Source organism: Zonotrichia albicollis, chromosome 29 (genome assembly GCF_047830755.1).
Source record: "Zonotrichia albicollis isolate bZonAlb1 chromosome 29, bZonAlb1.hap1, whole genome shotgun sequence".
In the NCBI taxonomy this organism is placed as follows: Eukaryota; Metazoa; Chordata; class Aves; order Passeriformes; family Passerellidae; genus Zonotrichia; species Zonotrichia albicollis.
The window spans coordinates 5443124-5459326 of NC_133847.1; the positions used below are offsets into that span (position 1 = coordinate 5443124).

At 49.8% G+C, this 16203-nt stretch overlaps 1 protein-coding gene across 1 annotated transcript in view; it reads left to right on the forward strand.

Moving 5' to 3' along the window:
* Positions 1-8853: 8853 nt before the first annotated feature.
* PTPRS (protein tyrosine phosphatase receptor type S) overlaps positions 8854-16203 on the forward strand; it is a 128460-nt gene continuing 121110 nt past the window's right edge. The window contains exon 1 of the mRNA XM_074528550.1: positions 8854-9364. Coding sequence (XP_074384651.1) covers positions 8869-9364 — 496 coding nt within the window. The 5' untranslated portion in view covers positions 8854-8868. The remainder of the gene's footprint in view (positions 9365-16203) is intronic.

Genomic DNA, 16203 nt, shown 5'->3' on the forward strand with positions numbered 1-16203 from the left:
TGGAGTCGTGTCTGTCCATCCCATTCCATCTGTATGTGCATCTCTGCTCATAACAGAACCTCAGGGTGGGGATGAAGGCAGAGGTGCCTCTGTCAGGGCTGGGATCTGACACTGTGATGGTGCTCACAGGGGTTCTTGGATGAGGGAAGAGATGAGGATCTGACCCCATAAATCAAGAAGGCTTGATTTATTATTTTATGATATATATTACATTAAAACTATACTAAAAGAATAGAAGAAAAGGTTTCATCAGAAGGCTAGCTAAGAATGGAAAAAGAAAGAAGAATGAATAACAAAAGCTTCTGTCTCCGGAACAAAATGTAAACATTGATTATCTGCTCCTGTGGAATGCAACAGGTGCATCTGTGATTGGTCTCATGTGGTTGTTTCTAATGAATGGCCAATCACAGTCAGCTGGCTTAGACTCTGTTCAAGCCACAAGCCTTTGTTATCACTCCTTTTTCTATTCTTAGCTAGCCTTCTGATAAAACCTTTTCTTCTATTCTTTTAGTATAGTTTTAATATAATATATATCATAAAATAATAAATCAAGCCTTCTGAAACATGGAGTCAGATCCTCATCTCTTCCCTCATCCTAAAACCCCTGTGAGCGCCATCACACACCCCCTGTGCTCTGCCCCGGGCTGTGTGTGGGCTGGTGGCCCTGTCCCTGCAATCACAGTGGCCCTGTCTGCCCTGTTCCCTTCAGACTGAGCAGGAGGGACTCTTGGAGAGCTTCTCCCGACCTTTCCAGCTCTGTGCCCTCAGCTGCCACCAAGTGACACGGTGACATTTCTGCTCTTGAATGTCTGAGCAATTCTATGGAAAAAAAATATATAAATAAAAAAAAAAAGCCAGCAGAAATGAAATGCTTTGGCTTTTTGTCTCTGACAAATTGGATTTGTTAACCTGGAGATTCATCTGTCAGCTGGCAGGGCCCCTCTGCAGCCTTTGGGATGGTGGGAAGAGGAGTGGAAGTGTGTCTGGGACAGGAGGGAGAGGGAGGGGTGATAACTGCAGTGGGATATCAGCTGTATTTCCAGCAGTGGGATATCAGCTGTATTTCCAGCAGTGGGATATTTGCTGCATTTTCAGCAGTGCATCTCTGGAGGCCCTTTTGGAAGAGATGGGGCAAGGTCAGCCATGGAGCCACAGATGGGTCGGCTCCATCCCATCCCATCCCATCCCATCCCATCCCATCCCATCCCATCCCATCCCATCCCATCCCATCCCATCCCATCCCATCCCTGCCCTCTGCCAGTGGGAATCCATCCCCCTTGTCCTCCCAAGTCCCTCCCCAGCTCTCCTGCAGCCCTGGTAGGTTCTGGAAGGTTCTCTGAGGTCTCCCTGCAAGCCCACAGCAGGGCGTGTTGGGGCAGGGCAGGGCTCTGAACCTCGGAGAAAGGAAAAACACAATTCTCATCCTTTGCTGTGCCTGTGTTTGTGCCAAAGAGGAATGCTTGGAACACAAACCCTGTGAGGAACTTTTGAAGGATCTGGGGTTGTTTAGCCTGGAGAAGAGGAGGCTCAGAGGTGACCTTATTGCTCTCTACAACTCCCACCAGGCAGCACTGACGGAATCAGAGGACACAGCCTCAAGCTACACCATGGAAGGGATAGGTTGAATATTAGGAAAAAATAAATAAAGCACTGGGATGCTCTTCCCAGGGAGGTGGTGGAATCACCATCTCTGGATGTGTTTAAAGAAAGACTGGATATGGCACTGGGTGCTATGGTCTGGTTGAGGTGTTAGGGCATGGTTGGGCTCTTCCAACCTCATTATTCTGTGATTGATTCTGCGCCTGGAACCTGGTTCCTGCTGGATGCCAGTGATGGATCAGATCCCCAGCCTCATCCTCAGGCTGTGGATGTCATCATCTCAAGGTGTGAGGCTGGATTATTCTAACAGAGCCTCTGGGTTGTGTTGGAGCCCCCATCTGCCCCCATCCCACCGGGCAGGGCCCTCAGCACCAGTTCCTGATAACCTCATGTGGCAGCCACTGCCAGCAGCCCAGCCCTGCTCTGGCACAGAAAGGACAAATTAAATAAACATGCTTGATTGCTTAAACATTTGTTTTTTAAATTAGCAGCAGCTTTTTTATATTAAAGTCTGTGGATATGCTGCTGGGGAACACTTCAGCAAGTTTTTTTTTTTTTTTTTTCTTCCTGGTGCTACTTTTCCAGAGCAGTTCGTGATTTAGAAACCAAATGCAAAGTGCAGGCCAAGTTTGAGGTTTAATCCAGCAGAAGATGTGGAGGGAAAGGAGCTGCAGTGCTTGGAGCTGTGGGGCCCTGTTTGGATGCATGACGGGACAGGCCTTGAAGGCAGCAGCATTTGTAAATTGTGCTGGGGAGAAGTGTCTGAATTATGGAATCACAGAATGGTTTGGGTTTGTTCAAAGGGACCTTAAAGATGATGTTTTTCCAACCCTCAAACCCTTCCAGTGGCTCAGGTTGCTCCAAGCCCCATCCAGCCTGGCCTTGGGCCCTCAGGAATGGCTCAAGGTGCTCCATGGTTGTCCCCAGCTCCTTGCAGGAAGTTTCAGTTCCCCATAAATTGTCCAAATGCTGGAATCCCCTGCAGGAAGGTGTTTGGAGATGCTGTGCATGGGTCTGTGTGCTGGCAGGGAGGGGATTTCAGCCCTTGCTCCAGGTGGGATGGACTTGGGCACCATCCCTTTGGTGGCACAGTTGGTGTCCCTGCTCCCAGCCCTTCCCTGGCTGTGCCCCTGGGTCTGTTTGTCCTGTGAGGATGGCAGAGCCAGCCCAGAGTGAGGGTACAGCCTGTGGATGCTGCTCTGAGAGGAACCAGCTCTGCTAATTGGCATCTCTGCAAGGCAGAATGAGCAGCTGATGCTGCAGCTTGACCTTGCTTGGAGCATGTGGGGCTTGGCTGCTCCCACAGCCTTGCTGTGTGTGCTGGAATATCATCTGTGCAGGGGGATAACCCAAAATCCAGGTGTGGATGCCCTGGGTACCTGCAGGAGCCCCATCCCTGCTGGGGCTGGGGGCAGAGCACAGAATAAATTGAGTTCCACACTCCCACTGCTTTTTGTGTCATCCCTCTGGGTTATTCTGAGCTCAGGGACCAGCCTGGCTTGGGGGAGCCCACGGGCTGGTGCTGCTCATTTTCCCTTTGCACAGACTCCAGGGCACATCCTTAATTTTTTAATTAGTGGCTGCATCCCCCATGAGCACAGCTCCAGCTCAGCTGAGTGTCCATGCATGGATGGAGGAGTGCCTCCATCCAAGCCCTGGGCGACAAGCAGTGGCTTTCATTGTTGTTTTGTTTTTTTACCTATTAAAGGTTTAATAAATGGAATTAAATACTGTGAAACTTAAGGTAATTAAATGTGGAAGCAGAAGGAAAAGAATTGTAAAGCATCCTCTCCAGGAAACTAATAGGCTGCATGCCTCCTTATCTTAATGATTTTCATAATTTAGCTGAATGCAGAGATAATGGATCTGATGAACCTTTCTGGAGCTGATCTGAGATTTAATGGGCGCCGTGCTGGGGAGGTGCAATCAGTGTGCCTGGGCAGGGAGATAAGAGCAGGGGGGCTGGGACAGAGGCTTCCCATCCATCCATCCATCCATCCATCCATCCATCCATCCATCCATCCATCCATCCATCTGTTGCAGAATGAGCCATTTGTCGGGTGCAGGGAAAACTCGGGGCTCAATATGAGTCATCAGCAAGTTCCGTTTATTGAAGAGGGCATCAGACACTTATACAGCAAGTAATAAGCTCATGAATATTCTGTAATTTACACCGTCCCTTGGCCACACCACAACACCAGCTCTTCCCCATTCCTCAGGGGTTACATCTCTCTTTTCTCATGTCTCTTTCACTATTTGTTATCATACCACAGCTAAGCCCAAAGACACGCTATCTTGCAGGTGCAAGACTTAAAATTAGCCACAGCCTTGTACTTTTCCAATCTCTAGTCAGCTAAAATCCCAACAATCCATCCATCCATCCATCCATCCATCCATCCATCCATCCATCCATCCATCCATCCATCCATCCATCCATCCATCCATCCATCCATCCATCCATCCATTCTGTGACCGTGTTCACAGGGGTCTGGGGATGAGGGAAGAGATGAGGATCTGACTCCATGTTTCAGAAGGCTTGATTTATTATTTTATTATATATATTATATTAAAAGTATACTAAAAGAGTAGAAGGAAAGGTTTAATCAGAAGGCTGGCTAAGAAAGGAATAAGAAAGAATGATAACAAAGGCTTGTGGCTTGGACAGAGAGTTTGAGCCAGCTGACTGTGATTAGCCATTAATTAGAAACAACCACATGAGACCAATCACAGATGCACCTGTTGCATTAACAGCAGATAATCAATGTTTACATTTTGTTCCTGAGGCCTTTCAGCTTCTCAGGAGGGAAAAATCCTGAGGAAAGGCTTTTCCATGAAAGATGTCTGTGTCACCATGCAGGCTGAGTGCTCCCCCCTTCCCACCTGGAATTACCTGGGGACATTCCCCAGCCCTGGGCTCGCTCTGCCAGCAGGCTCTGCCTCCCTGCAGCACCTCTGACCCTGTGGGCTGAGGGAGCTGCAAAGCCGGGATCATCTCTGCTAATCTGGTCTCACTGAGGCAGGATCAGTGAAACCACCTCGCAGATCCACTGTATTATGGAGCAGATTGAGGGACTTAGAGAGCAAATTTAATAAATATCATTTCGATATTACTTGGCGGGGGAAAAAAAAATATGAAAAAAATTCCTCTTAGCGGCTGATGCTGGAGAGGAAAGGAGCTTGGTGGGGATGTGGGGTGTGGGGGAGAGGGGATGGGACATCCCTGGAGGTTGGGATGGTGTGCTGGGGATGGCAGGAGAGTGTGACCATGTTCACAGAGGTCCCAGGATGAGGGAAGAGATGAGGATCTGACTCTATAAATCAAGAAGGCTTGATTTATTATTTTATGACATATATTACATTAAAACTATACTAAAAGAATAGAAGAAAGGATTTCATCAGAAGGCTGGCTAAGGATAGAAAAAGAAAGAATGATAACAAAGGTTTGTGGCTCAGACTCTCTGTCCGAGCCCAGCTGACTGTGATTGGCCATTAATTAGAAACAACCACATGAGACCAATCCCAGATCCACCTGTTGCATTCCACAGCAGCAGATAATCATTGTTTACATTTTGTTCTTGAAGCTTCTCAGCTTCTCCGGAGGAAAAAAATCCTAAAGAAAGGATTTTTCATAAAAGATGTCTGTGACAGGAGAGAGAGGATGTGCCTGGGGAAGGTGGCAGGGGGCAGTTTAGGGTCTCTCAGGTGCAGCTGTGAGTCTCCTGCTCCTGCTGGCTCTGCTGGGGCACCATGGGCAATGTGGGTCACAGGGGGCACTGTTGGTCACTGTGGACACTCTGGGTCACTCCAGGGCACTGTGGGTCAGTGTGGGCACTGTGGATCACTCTGGGTCACTGTGTGTCACTATGGATCATTGTGGGGCACTGTGGGCACTGTGGGTCACTCTGTGTCACCCTGTGTCACCATGGGCACTGTCTCAGTGCACTGATGGGCATGCAGACCCAACCCAGGTGCTGTTTGCAGTTGGGTCTCCTGCCCATATCTGAGGACACCCAAGCCAAATCCTGCCAGGGGGGAAGGCCCTGCCCGCAGGGGAAGGAGGGAAGGGGATTACAATGGCAAATCCCACACTCTGCAATGGCAAATCCCATAATTTACCCACACTCTGCAGGGCTGGCTGTGGTGAGGGAGGTTTGGGGTGGGCGCTGCTGCCCGCTGTCTGTCTGTCTGTCCGTCTGTCCCTGGATGGAGCCCTTGCAGCCAACACAGCCCGAGGGGCTGCTCCTCTTTGTCCCCAGCAGGACTCCCTGCCTGCTGCAAAAACACTGGGGTTGGGAGAAATGTGTGACCTCGTGCTCACCCTCTTCCCTTTCCCCTCTCGCTCTGCAAGATGGTAAAAAGAAGGGGGGGAAAAAAGGGGAAAAAAAAAGGAAAAAAAACCCCACGCTGGGGCCAATCCAAGGAGGGTGAAAGCCGGGGACCATATCATTAAAATGCTAAAAATGAGCGTGCTGAAAACAGACACAATTGGGTATTTAAAGCTCTGAATGAAAAGAGTGTGTGTTAGCCGGCTTGGGGAGAGCTGGTCTCCCAGAGCCCCTGGAAAATATGTGGTCAAGCCCACACCATTAACTTTTTGTTTCTGGTTTGTAAAGTAGCTGTGAAATCTTGGGGGGACGGGGAGCCCAGGTCCCTGACAGGCCTGTGGGACACCCGTGCTCTGGTGGAGGGGCAGCTGGGCAGGACTTTGTGCATTTTACAGTGATTTTTATTCCAAAATGGGTTAAAAATCCCCCTCATCACACTGACTCGTGTGCCCACTGCATCCCCAGGATGGGGAAGATACAGATAATGTAATCATTGCTGGACATATGAAATATTTTACCATTTACTAGGAACTAATATTTAAACTCCATTTTACGCATTCGTTTTTTATATCTTGGCTTTTTTTTTTTAATCAAATAATTAAACCATATATCCCTACATTATCCAAATCATGTCATCAATACACTTTCAATTAACCTTCCTCTATATTTCCTAGTATCAAAAACAATAACCAACTGTCATCATCACTCCATAACCACCCCCTAACAAACACAGAATTAACCCCAGAACCACCATCCCCCAAAAAAACAAAAAAAATTACAAACCATGATCATAAATCATCAACCCACCAAATTTTACGTTCTTGTAGCTTATAAAAAGCATGGCACTGAAGATGTCACTCTTTTGCTGTCCCCTCATGTCAGGAGCTGTGCAGAGCCACAAGGTCCCTCCTGAACCTCCTTTTCTCCAGGCTGAGCCCCTTCCCAGCTCCCTCAGGGATTCTCCAGAATTTCCCAAGCTCCTTTCCTTTCTCAGCACCTTCATGTCCTTAATCTTGGACTCCTTAAACCTGCACAACTTGGGCTGCTGGTGGCCACCAGCTCAGGTGCCAAGAGTCCTCCAACATTTTATGGTGCATTTTTACACAGAAATGTGGATTTTGCAGCCCCATTCCAGCGTGTTTCCCGCATCCCAGCTCACCCCTGGGTGGAGGTTGTGTCCTGTGGGGTTATTTCTGTGCACAGACACGGGTTTCCCTTTTGAGCACACGCAGAGGGATCCGCAGCAGCGCAAAATGCCCCTAAAATGTCTCCCAGGGCAAGTATTAACTGCCAGGCTGGGCTGGGCTCCAGCAGGCAGGAACAGATGAATCAGACACTTCATGGTAAAACCGAGCCCCTCAAAGTATGAAAAAACAACCCAGCTCCATGAGGCTCCTCTCTGCTGACCCCAGAGCCCCAGCGCCGAGCAGGAATGAGGAAGGATTTCAAACCAAACTGGGGATTTTTTATTTTTTTTTTTTTTATTTTGGGGGGCTCCCCCCCCCAACCATATCTCTTGGCTGCCAGCCTCTCTGAAGGGAAGTTTCACCCCGCCTCCCGCGGTCTCGGATGTCAGGTTGGCAAGAAAAATCCCATCTGTTTTCAATCTGGATCCTCACTTCCATCCACCCAGCCTCTGCTCCCCCGCTCCCAGCCCCCAGAGCTGCCGTGTGTGCGCCAGGCAGGCCTCGCTGACGCTTTTTTTTTTTTTTTTCTTTTTTTCCTCCTGGTTTTTTTATTTTTTTTTTCTTCTAAAAATGTATGTGGCCTCTTTTGCCCCCCCCCTGAGCTCCCCCCCTTTCTCCCAGCACAGCCCTCTCCATGCTGGGGCCTGCCAAGAACCTCTCTGTGCTCAGCCCCGCTACGGCCGCTGGCTCTGAGAATTCCCAAATGACCCAGGATTTTCAACCCAGAGCTTTTTTTTAAAAAAAAAAAAAAATACCCAGAAAAATATCTCTCTGTGTGGAAAAGGAAAAAAAAAAAAAAAAACAGGCAAAATTGAGAGGGGAGCAGAGGGAAGAAGGAATTTTGTTGTTGTTGTGATTTTTTTCGTTTTTTTTTTTTTTTCTGGTCGGTTCCAACTTTTTTGGTGTGATTTGGAAAAGAGCAAGTACAGAGTGTTTTGTTCGTGCCTGGAGATAACAGAGCTGCTCTGAAATCCCATATAGAGTCAATGCAAAGGCGTATACGTTGCAATGGTGATATCCTAATCTCCCTCTGAAGAAAGCCTTTGTTGCACACCCCCTTCGCTGTCCTCTCACGCTGCGTTTATATCTTATTTAAACTCTAAAGTCCTTAGGCTAGGAATTACCTTCTCCCTTTACAGATGGCTGCAAGAGCTCAGCGCGGCTGTGCAGCTCCATGAAAAATAAATGAAGGAGGTTGTGGCTTTTGTTGATGGTTTTACTTCCTTTTTTTTTTCTTTTTTTTGGTGTTTTTAGAGGTGAGAGCTTATCTCATCACAGATTAGTGGTACGGCGCTTTGTATGGCCGTGAATCGCAAGGCAAGGGTTCTCCCAGCCCCGTGCCTCAGTTTCCCCTTCGGGCTGCCCTGGTGAACGGGGTGCAGCGAGGGGATTCTCCTGTGATTGTGGAATGGTGGAGGATGGCTGAGAGGGTCCAGCATGGAGGGAGAGAGCAGCTTTTGGAATGGGGGATGGCTGAGAGGGTCCCAAGGATCCAGTATGGAGTGACACAGCAGCTTTTGGAATGGGGGATGGCTGAGGGGGTCCGGTTTGGGGGGATAGAGCAGCTTTTGGAAATGGGGGGATGTCGGAGAGGGTCTGGCACGGGGGGACAGAGCAGCTTCGTGGAACGAGGGGGTGGCTGAGAGGGTCCCAGGGGTCTGGTATGGGGTGATAGAGCAGCTTTTGGAACGGGGGGATGGCTGAGAGGGTCCCAAGGGTCCGGTATAGGGGGATAAAGCAGCTTTTGGAACGGGGGGATGTCGGAGAGTGTCCGGCACGGGGGGATAGAGCAGCTTTTGGAAATGGGGGGATGTCGGAGAGGGTCCGGCATGGAGGGACACAGCAGCTTTAGGAACAGGGAAATGGCTGAGAGGGTCCCAAGGGTCCGGCATGGAGGGACACAGCAGCTTTTCGAAACGGGGGGATGTCGGAGAGTGTCCAGCACGGGGGTTCAGAGCCCCGCGGGCCCGGCGGAGCCCCAGCGCAGGCTCGGGGGGGCTCGCTCAGTGACCGGGCTGTGGCGGAGCCCCCGGCTTTGCTCTCGGGGTCCCCCCGGCCGGGCCCCTCCGCCCCCGGCCCGCCCCGGCCCCGCCCCGGCCCCGCCCAGCCCGGCCGGGCCGCCGTGGGCTCCGCCGGGGGTCGGGGGTCCCTCCCTGTGCCGAGGGTCCTTCCCCCACCGAGGGTCGGGGGTCCTCGGGCCGCCCTCGCCCCGCAGCCTCCGCACGCCGCCAGCGCCGGGACGAGTGGGAGACGGTCGGTTTGATTTGAAAATGTAATTATCGAATCGAAGGGTTTTTTTGTTTTTTTTTTTTTTAAACAAGGGAAAGCTGTTTGCCCCTAGGCGCGCACGGGCGGGGGTCTCGGGAGGGCGGAGGGGCCCCGGGGTGGGCGATGGGGAGCGGGGACAGCGGGGATGGCAGAGATGGCAGCGGGGATGGCAGGGGGGCTGCGGGGCGGCGCTGGGGAGGCAATTCCGCTCCCAATTCCGCTCCCTTTCCCTCTCCCCGTCCCTCTCCCCCTCCCCTGGCTCTGCCCATCCCTCTCGCACTTCCTCTCCCCTCTCCCCCTTTTTTCCCCCAGCCGAGGGCTCGCAGGGGCGTTTTGCTGCGGAGCGAGGAAATGTGCGAGCCGCATCCAGCGTGGCCGCACAAAGGAGCGGCTCTGCAGCTCGCCCTCTTGCCCAAATTACCCCTCGTACTACGCTTCCTTTCCGTGCTGGAAATGCCTTTTATTTTTAATGAGTTCGAGGCAGCCCGAGATGCTCTCGGGGCAGGACACGGGCTGCAGCCTTTGAGTAACGGGCAGAGTTTATTCACTGTAAACATTGCACAACTCCTGTGCTCCGTTCCCAGGATTAAATACAACTCGTTTTCTCGGCTTTACATGACTCGTTTGCTAGTGCTATTAGGCTACTGCTCAAGCTCAAGATGCAGATTTGTCTGAAATGTGTAATTTTAGAAACGTAATAGATGGGTGAAAAAACCTCCATTTGGCTGCGGGAACTGTGTAGCTGGAGCTTTCATGAGAAATTACTACATTTCATCCCTTTATTTTTTTTTTCTCACTTTGGCAAAAGCAAAGAACTTTTCTGTTGCAGGTAACTCAGGTAACTTTTATGTCAAGGCTCTGACTTGAATTCGCAGCAGTTGGTCTGACTGGAGGCAGTTATAGCAACAGTTGAAATTAAATTTAAATTTATATTGTTCGTTGTTTGAGAACTCTCCTGCAGCTAAGGAAAGAAGTGTAGAGATTAAGCTGATCATTGCTATATATGAAAAGTGGTTTCTAACATTAACATTATGATTCTTCTCCAAAAAAAAAAAAAAAAAGAGAGAGAGAATTCTCTAGCCTGTGCAGCTCTATCTTTCTATAGCTGCATCTTGTTATCCTTTAATTTCCCTTTTCCTGAAAACGTCACTTAGCGGAGGAAAAATCACAAATTCAAGCGCACTGGGATTGCCACACATGGTACAGGGGAACATCTGCTGGAAAGAGACTCTGAGAATAACAAACCACCTGCACTGAGACGCTTTCCTGCTCTGGAGCCAGCCCGGTGTTTGCTGGCGTGGGGCTCAGCCAGCCCTGCCATTCTGGGGGCTCACGCTGCTGCTCGGGGTTTATTGAGGGGTAAAAAGGAAGGAGTGAGAAATCTGCCTCGCAGTGAATCAGGGCTGGTTTAGCACCTCTCGGTGATTTGCGTAAGGAGCCTTCGGGAGGGGGTTGGTGCCTTCTGCCGCCCCCTCGCTGGGCTGGCTGGGGCTGGGGGCGGTGGGATGGGGCTGGAGGAGGGGGCTTCACTCCCCTTCATGCCTTTCATCCTCTCCACTTCCCTTCATCCCCTCCTCTCCCCTTCACTCCACTCCTCTCCCCTCTCCTGTTCACTGCCCTTCATCTCCTCCTCTCCCCTTCATCCTCTCCATCTTCTTCAACCCCTCCTTTCACCTTCACTCCTCTCCATCTTCTTCATCCCCTCATCTCCTCTTCATCCCCTCCTCTCCCCTTCACTCCTCTTCACTCCCCGTCATCTCCTTTGTCCCTTCACTCCCCTCCATCCCCTTCATCCCCTCCTCTCCCCTTCACTCCACTCCTCTCCCCTCCTCTCCCGTTCACTCCCCTTCATCCTCTCCATCTTCTTCATCCCCTCCTCTCCCCTTCACTCCTCTCCATCCCCTTATCTTCCTTCCTCTCCCCTTCATCCTCTCCTCTCCTCTCCATCCCCTCCATCCCCTCCTCCGTCCATCCCCAGATTGCAGCCGAGCTCCTTCACGTTCCTGCTCCCAAAGCAGCCCCTGAGAGAGGCAGGAAAGGGATTGCTGCCTTTTATCTCCACGGGAAATCGTTGTTGGTCCCTAGCACAGGAAGAGGGACAGCATCTCCCGGGGAATAATTCCAAATTTTCCTGCCGAGTCCGAGCAGAGCCCAGGGAATGAGACATCCCCTCCATTCCACAAAGCTCCCTCTCTGCAGCCTTCTCCTGCAGCCAAAGCAGGGATTTATCAAAGGCATTGAAACCAGAGAAGGAGGCCCAATTATACTTTTGACTTGGAAGAGATGTGCATCGGTTTTTTTTGGGTTTTTTTGGGAGGTGGAGGTTCCAAAATAAACCCGCTGAAGGTTCAGTGTGCAGAGAGAGAGTGAATTTAGTGTTAAGTACTAAATTCCTGCTAAGGTGACAGTTGCGGCAGATACATGAGGAAATCCCTCATTACCCCGAAGAGCTGGAAAAGCAGGATACGGTGTTTTATTATGTTTCTTAACCTTGATCACAGCAAGTTTCAAACACCTTCTTTACCCTGGCTGTTGAGTGCCCTGTGGGTACAGATTCTTGTAAGGCAAAGCTATTTCACTAGATTTAATCTCTAAGGAGCGTGCCAGAAAAACAGCCTTTGGGGGAATGGCAATCTGCTGGCTTCCTTGGCTGCAGAATGGGAATGGCAACGCGCAGCTCCTTGCTGGGAAGAGCTTTGGGGTCCGGCGGTGAACAGAGCTGAAGTGCCGTGGCTGAGTCATCCAGCCCAAAGCGAGGAGAGGTGTCACCAGTAGAAATCCATTTTGATTTAGGTGGAATGTACGTCTTTAAGTGTGTAGTTTGCTGTGTAGTGTGACTGCAAAAAGCCTAAGCTCAGAGAAACTGCTTCAGTGAAGGACAGGGATAAGGGAGAGGTGTGATGGTGTTCACAGGGGTCTGAGGATGAGGGAAGAGATGAGGATCTGACTCCATGTTTCAGAAGGCGGATTTATTATTTTATGATATATATTGTATTAAAACTATACTAAAAGAATAGAAGAAAGGATTTCACCAGAAGGCTAGCTAAGAATAGAAAAAGAATGATAACAAAGGCTTGTAGCTTGGACAGAGAGTCTGAGCCAGCTGACTGTGATTGGCCATTAATTAGAAACAACCACATGAGACCAATCACAGATCCACCTGTTGCATTCCACAGCAGCAGATAATCATTGTTTACATTTTGTTCCTGAGGCCTCTCAGCTTCTCAGGAGGAAAAATCCTAAGGAAAGGATTTTTCATGAAAAGATGTCTGTGATGGGGCGGGGGGGAGACAGAGGGTGATAGAGAGAGACAGGGAGACTGCTGTGAGAGCAGGTCAACCTGACCTCAGAATCCTTTCTGATAAAGAAGAACTAGTGGCAAATGTCATACAAAATTCGTAAAAATTAAATGTATGAACCTATTGTGAAATTGTATGCATATGGATTTGAGAGGGGGATGAAAAGGGACCTGAAGTCCCCAGAGGTACACATGTCAATTCCCACATGTGTCCAGAGCTGTAATAAACATACCAGCTTTACAAGTTTCCCCAAAGTTGTGGGGTTTTGTTTATCTCCACAAAACACACCGCTCAGCCCAGAGCTGGATCCTCATTTCGTGCTGCCTTCTGTGTAGTAACAGCTTGGTGAGGCTGCTCACCTGCGCTGAGGTGTGAGGCTCACCTGGGGATGAAAGGCACTGCATCCCATTACCACTCCCCCCCAGCCATCCTCTGCCCTCTGTTTGAAGAGATTTTGAACCCTGGCTGTATTTTGTTCCTTTGCTGTCGGAGTAGGCAGAGTTTGCAGCACCAGGGAAGTGCAATCTTGTTACATACGAATTTATTTCATGCTGCGTTTGCGGGTGCGAAGAATGGACTGGTAAAATTAGGGACTGCGGAAGGTGTGAGACACCGAGTTTGTTCAAGTGCTGACGGTGGGAAAACATCTGTTGGAAGCTCTCTTTGAAGGAGTAGCTGCCCTTCCAGAACTCCTTTGTAGGAGTAATAACTGTTGTGGTAGGTGAAACTTCCTGAATCAGGAGGCACCTGGGAGCTGTGAACGTGCACAGGCTGAGGCAGGGATGGAGATCTGAGGTCTGTGAAACTCGCATCTTACAAGAACTCTACAAGACTTTGATTTTTCTTGTCTCTTATGCCACTTCTGAAGTGACTTCTGCCTTAATTTTGCATGATCTCTTGTGGACTTGGGTGAGTTTGGACTCTTAAAGGAGCTGTTCTGCCCTTCCTTGCCGTTTTCAGGTTACTTTTATGGGGTGGTAAGGGTATGTTTCCATTTCTCCATGTACTGATTAGTGCTCTTGTTAGCACTTAGTAAGTGCATTGCAAAAATTCTTTATTAAATCTGTGCGGAGGTAGATTTTATTTGTGTGATGAAGCCACAGAGTGCTCAGTTTGCAGCAGCAGCTCCCAAATCACAGGATGACTTACCTGCTAATTTTGACTTGCTATCTATTTCTGAGCAGGCAGGAAGCAGCAGAGGGAATTGAGGCAAGGCCCCTGGTTATGGTAATCCTTAAGTAGTTCATTTGGGTGTAATGCCTTTTTTTACAGTTGCTTCCCTATTACAAACAGATTTTCTGATAATGGCACCTGTGCCATTCAGATGGGATCATTATTATAATAGCAGCAAGTATTGTCGGGGAATCGGGACGTGGAATTTATGTGGGATCGTTACAACGGCAGAAGCAATACCATAAATAAAATGGTGCTGTAGCAGCAGCACTAAACCTGGGTGTGAGAGGGAAAATGACAGTTCAAATTTCCCCCGGATTTGTGGCAGAGGAGGAGGAGGAGGGAGCGTGGGTGGCAGGGAGGAGGGATGCTCACAACCATCAGCTGGAGTCCTTTCAGAAACCAACCAGGAAGATTGCTGCAATTAATTAGCTGTAGAAACGGGGCGTTGTTCCTCTCCTGGGTGTTGTTCCCGGCTCCTTTAACACAGATTTTTGGGGATGGCTTTGGCGTGCCCAGCTTGTGTGGCTGGGACAGGCTGTGCCTGCCCACACGTCTCTTCTTCTCCGGGGGAAATGTGGGAAGGCTCGAAATTGCATTTGTGAAATGATGATGGAGGTTGGGAGAGTGAACAGCCAGCAGGACTTGACAGAGGCTGATGTAGTAACTGGAAGCAAGATACTAAACTGAAGGAAAAGGGAGAAAAAAGTAAAAAAAATTGTGTGTTTGAAAGGTTACTGAGTATGTGGAGTGAAAATTATCCTTCCCTGCACCTCTTTCTGTGAGCAGATCCCCGGAGATGGCTGTGCTGTCTCCAAGGCCGGGCTGGCAGTCAGGTTTAGCTAAACCAGATAATCCAGATGGCAAATCTGGAGCTGGGTTTGGCCAGCAAAGCCCTGGCAGGGCGCGGAGGGTGCCGGGAGCAGAGCAGTGCTCTTCCAACAAAGTCCTTGCTAATGCAGCTTCAGCCTCGTGTGGACACAGCACAGATGTCTTGCTCAGGGTTTGATTATTTTATTTTTTTTTTAATAAAATCCCTTTTGTTTTCTATCAGCGACCCCTGGTTTAAATCCCTGATGCCAGAGGGGAGCTGTAACCCTTCGGTGGGCTCGGAGGTGGTTGGAGTTTTGTCCCCATGTCCCCAGAGAGGGCGGTGGTCCCTCCTGCGAGGGGTGGGAGTGGCACAAAGATGCTGGGATGCTGCTCTGCTCCTTGGGCTTTGAACTCTGCTTTTTTTTTTTGCCCGGAGCCCCGTCGGGACAGGGGTGATGGGCAATTGCTTTTTGATGCTTGGCTCTGCCTTTGTCAGTGGACATCTGGTGCCAGGATTGCTGCTGTCGGGGCTGGGGGTGGGCTGCAAGGCCGGGAATTTGATGGATTAGTGTGGTTGGAGGGCTGGGGGAGGGGACGGGTTGGGTTTCAGCTCTCCCCGCAGGTAGAGAGAGAATTTGGGGATTAGGGGCAAACTGCAGAGGGGGAGGATTCGGAAGAAAATATTCTTTCCTGTTTTCCCCGAAGAGATGACATTTGTTTGCTCTGGGAGGCAGCACAAGGGAAATGTCTGTGTGTCCTGAGCAGGGGATGAAAAAAATCCACAGCAAATCTGGTTCTGGTGTGTCCCCCCAGCTTTGTCACCCCTGGGAACCCTCCTTGCTCGTGCCTGGCTTCAGGGTCACTCAGTTCATTCCCTGCTGCTTCCTATGGATTCAATAACCTTCTTCTCTCCCCAGAGATCAGCTTAAATTAAAACTTTATCCTTTACTTAAGGAAGCAAGCAGGCTCTCCCCATGCTCTGTGACAGGATCTGGGTACTTTGCGTGGCCCTGTCCATCTCTGTCCCTGAGGTCACCAAATGGGGATTGGCAGCTCTGGAGGGGCACATGGGGCATTTTCTGCTGATCTCCTTGAGGGAAGGAGTAGGAAATTGGGTTTTTTTGGGGAGGTGGGTTTTTTAGGGGGCTGGGTTTGTTCAGGGCTGTGGTTTTTTGGTGCTGTGTTTTTTGGGGTTGGTTTTTTTTTTTGGACTCTTTTTTTGGGGGGCTGGGTTTTTTGGGGGCTGGGTTTGTTCAGGGCTGGTTTGTTCCATGTGGGAAGGATGTTGGATTTTCTTTACGTCTTTTCCATCAGAAACTGAGAAAATTTGGAGCCAGGAGGAGCAGGAAATTTGTGTGCAATGGAGGGAACATTGGGATGAGATGAGGATGGTGTTGCAGAAGATGAAATGAGGAGTGTTGGGACTCTGGGGGTCTTTGGTCCTTCCTTGTGTTGCACGATGCCAAGGTGCTGAACTGCCTTGAGAATTTTGGTTTCTTCTCTGTGTTGAACAAAGTGGTGACCAAGCGAAGTGGCAGT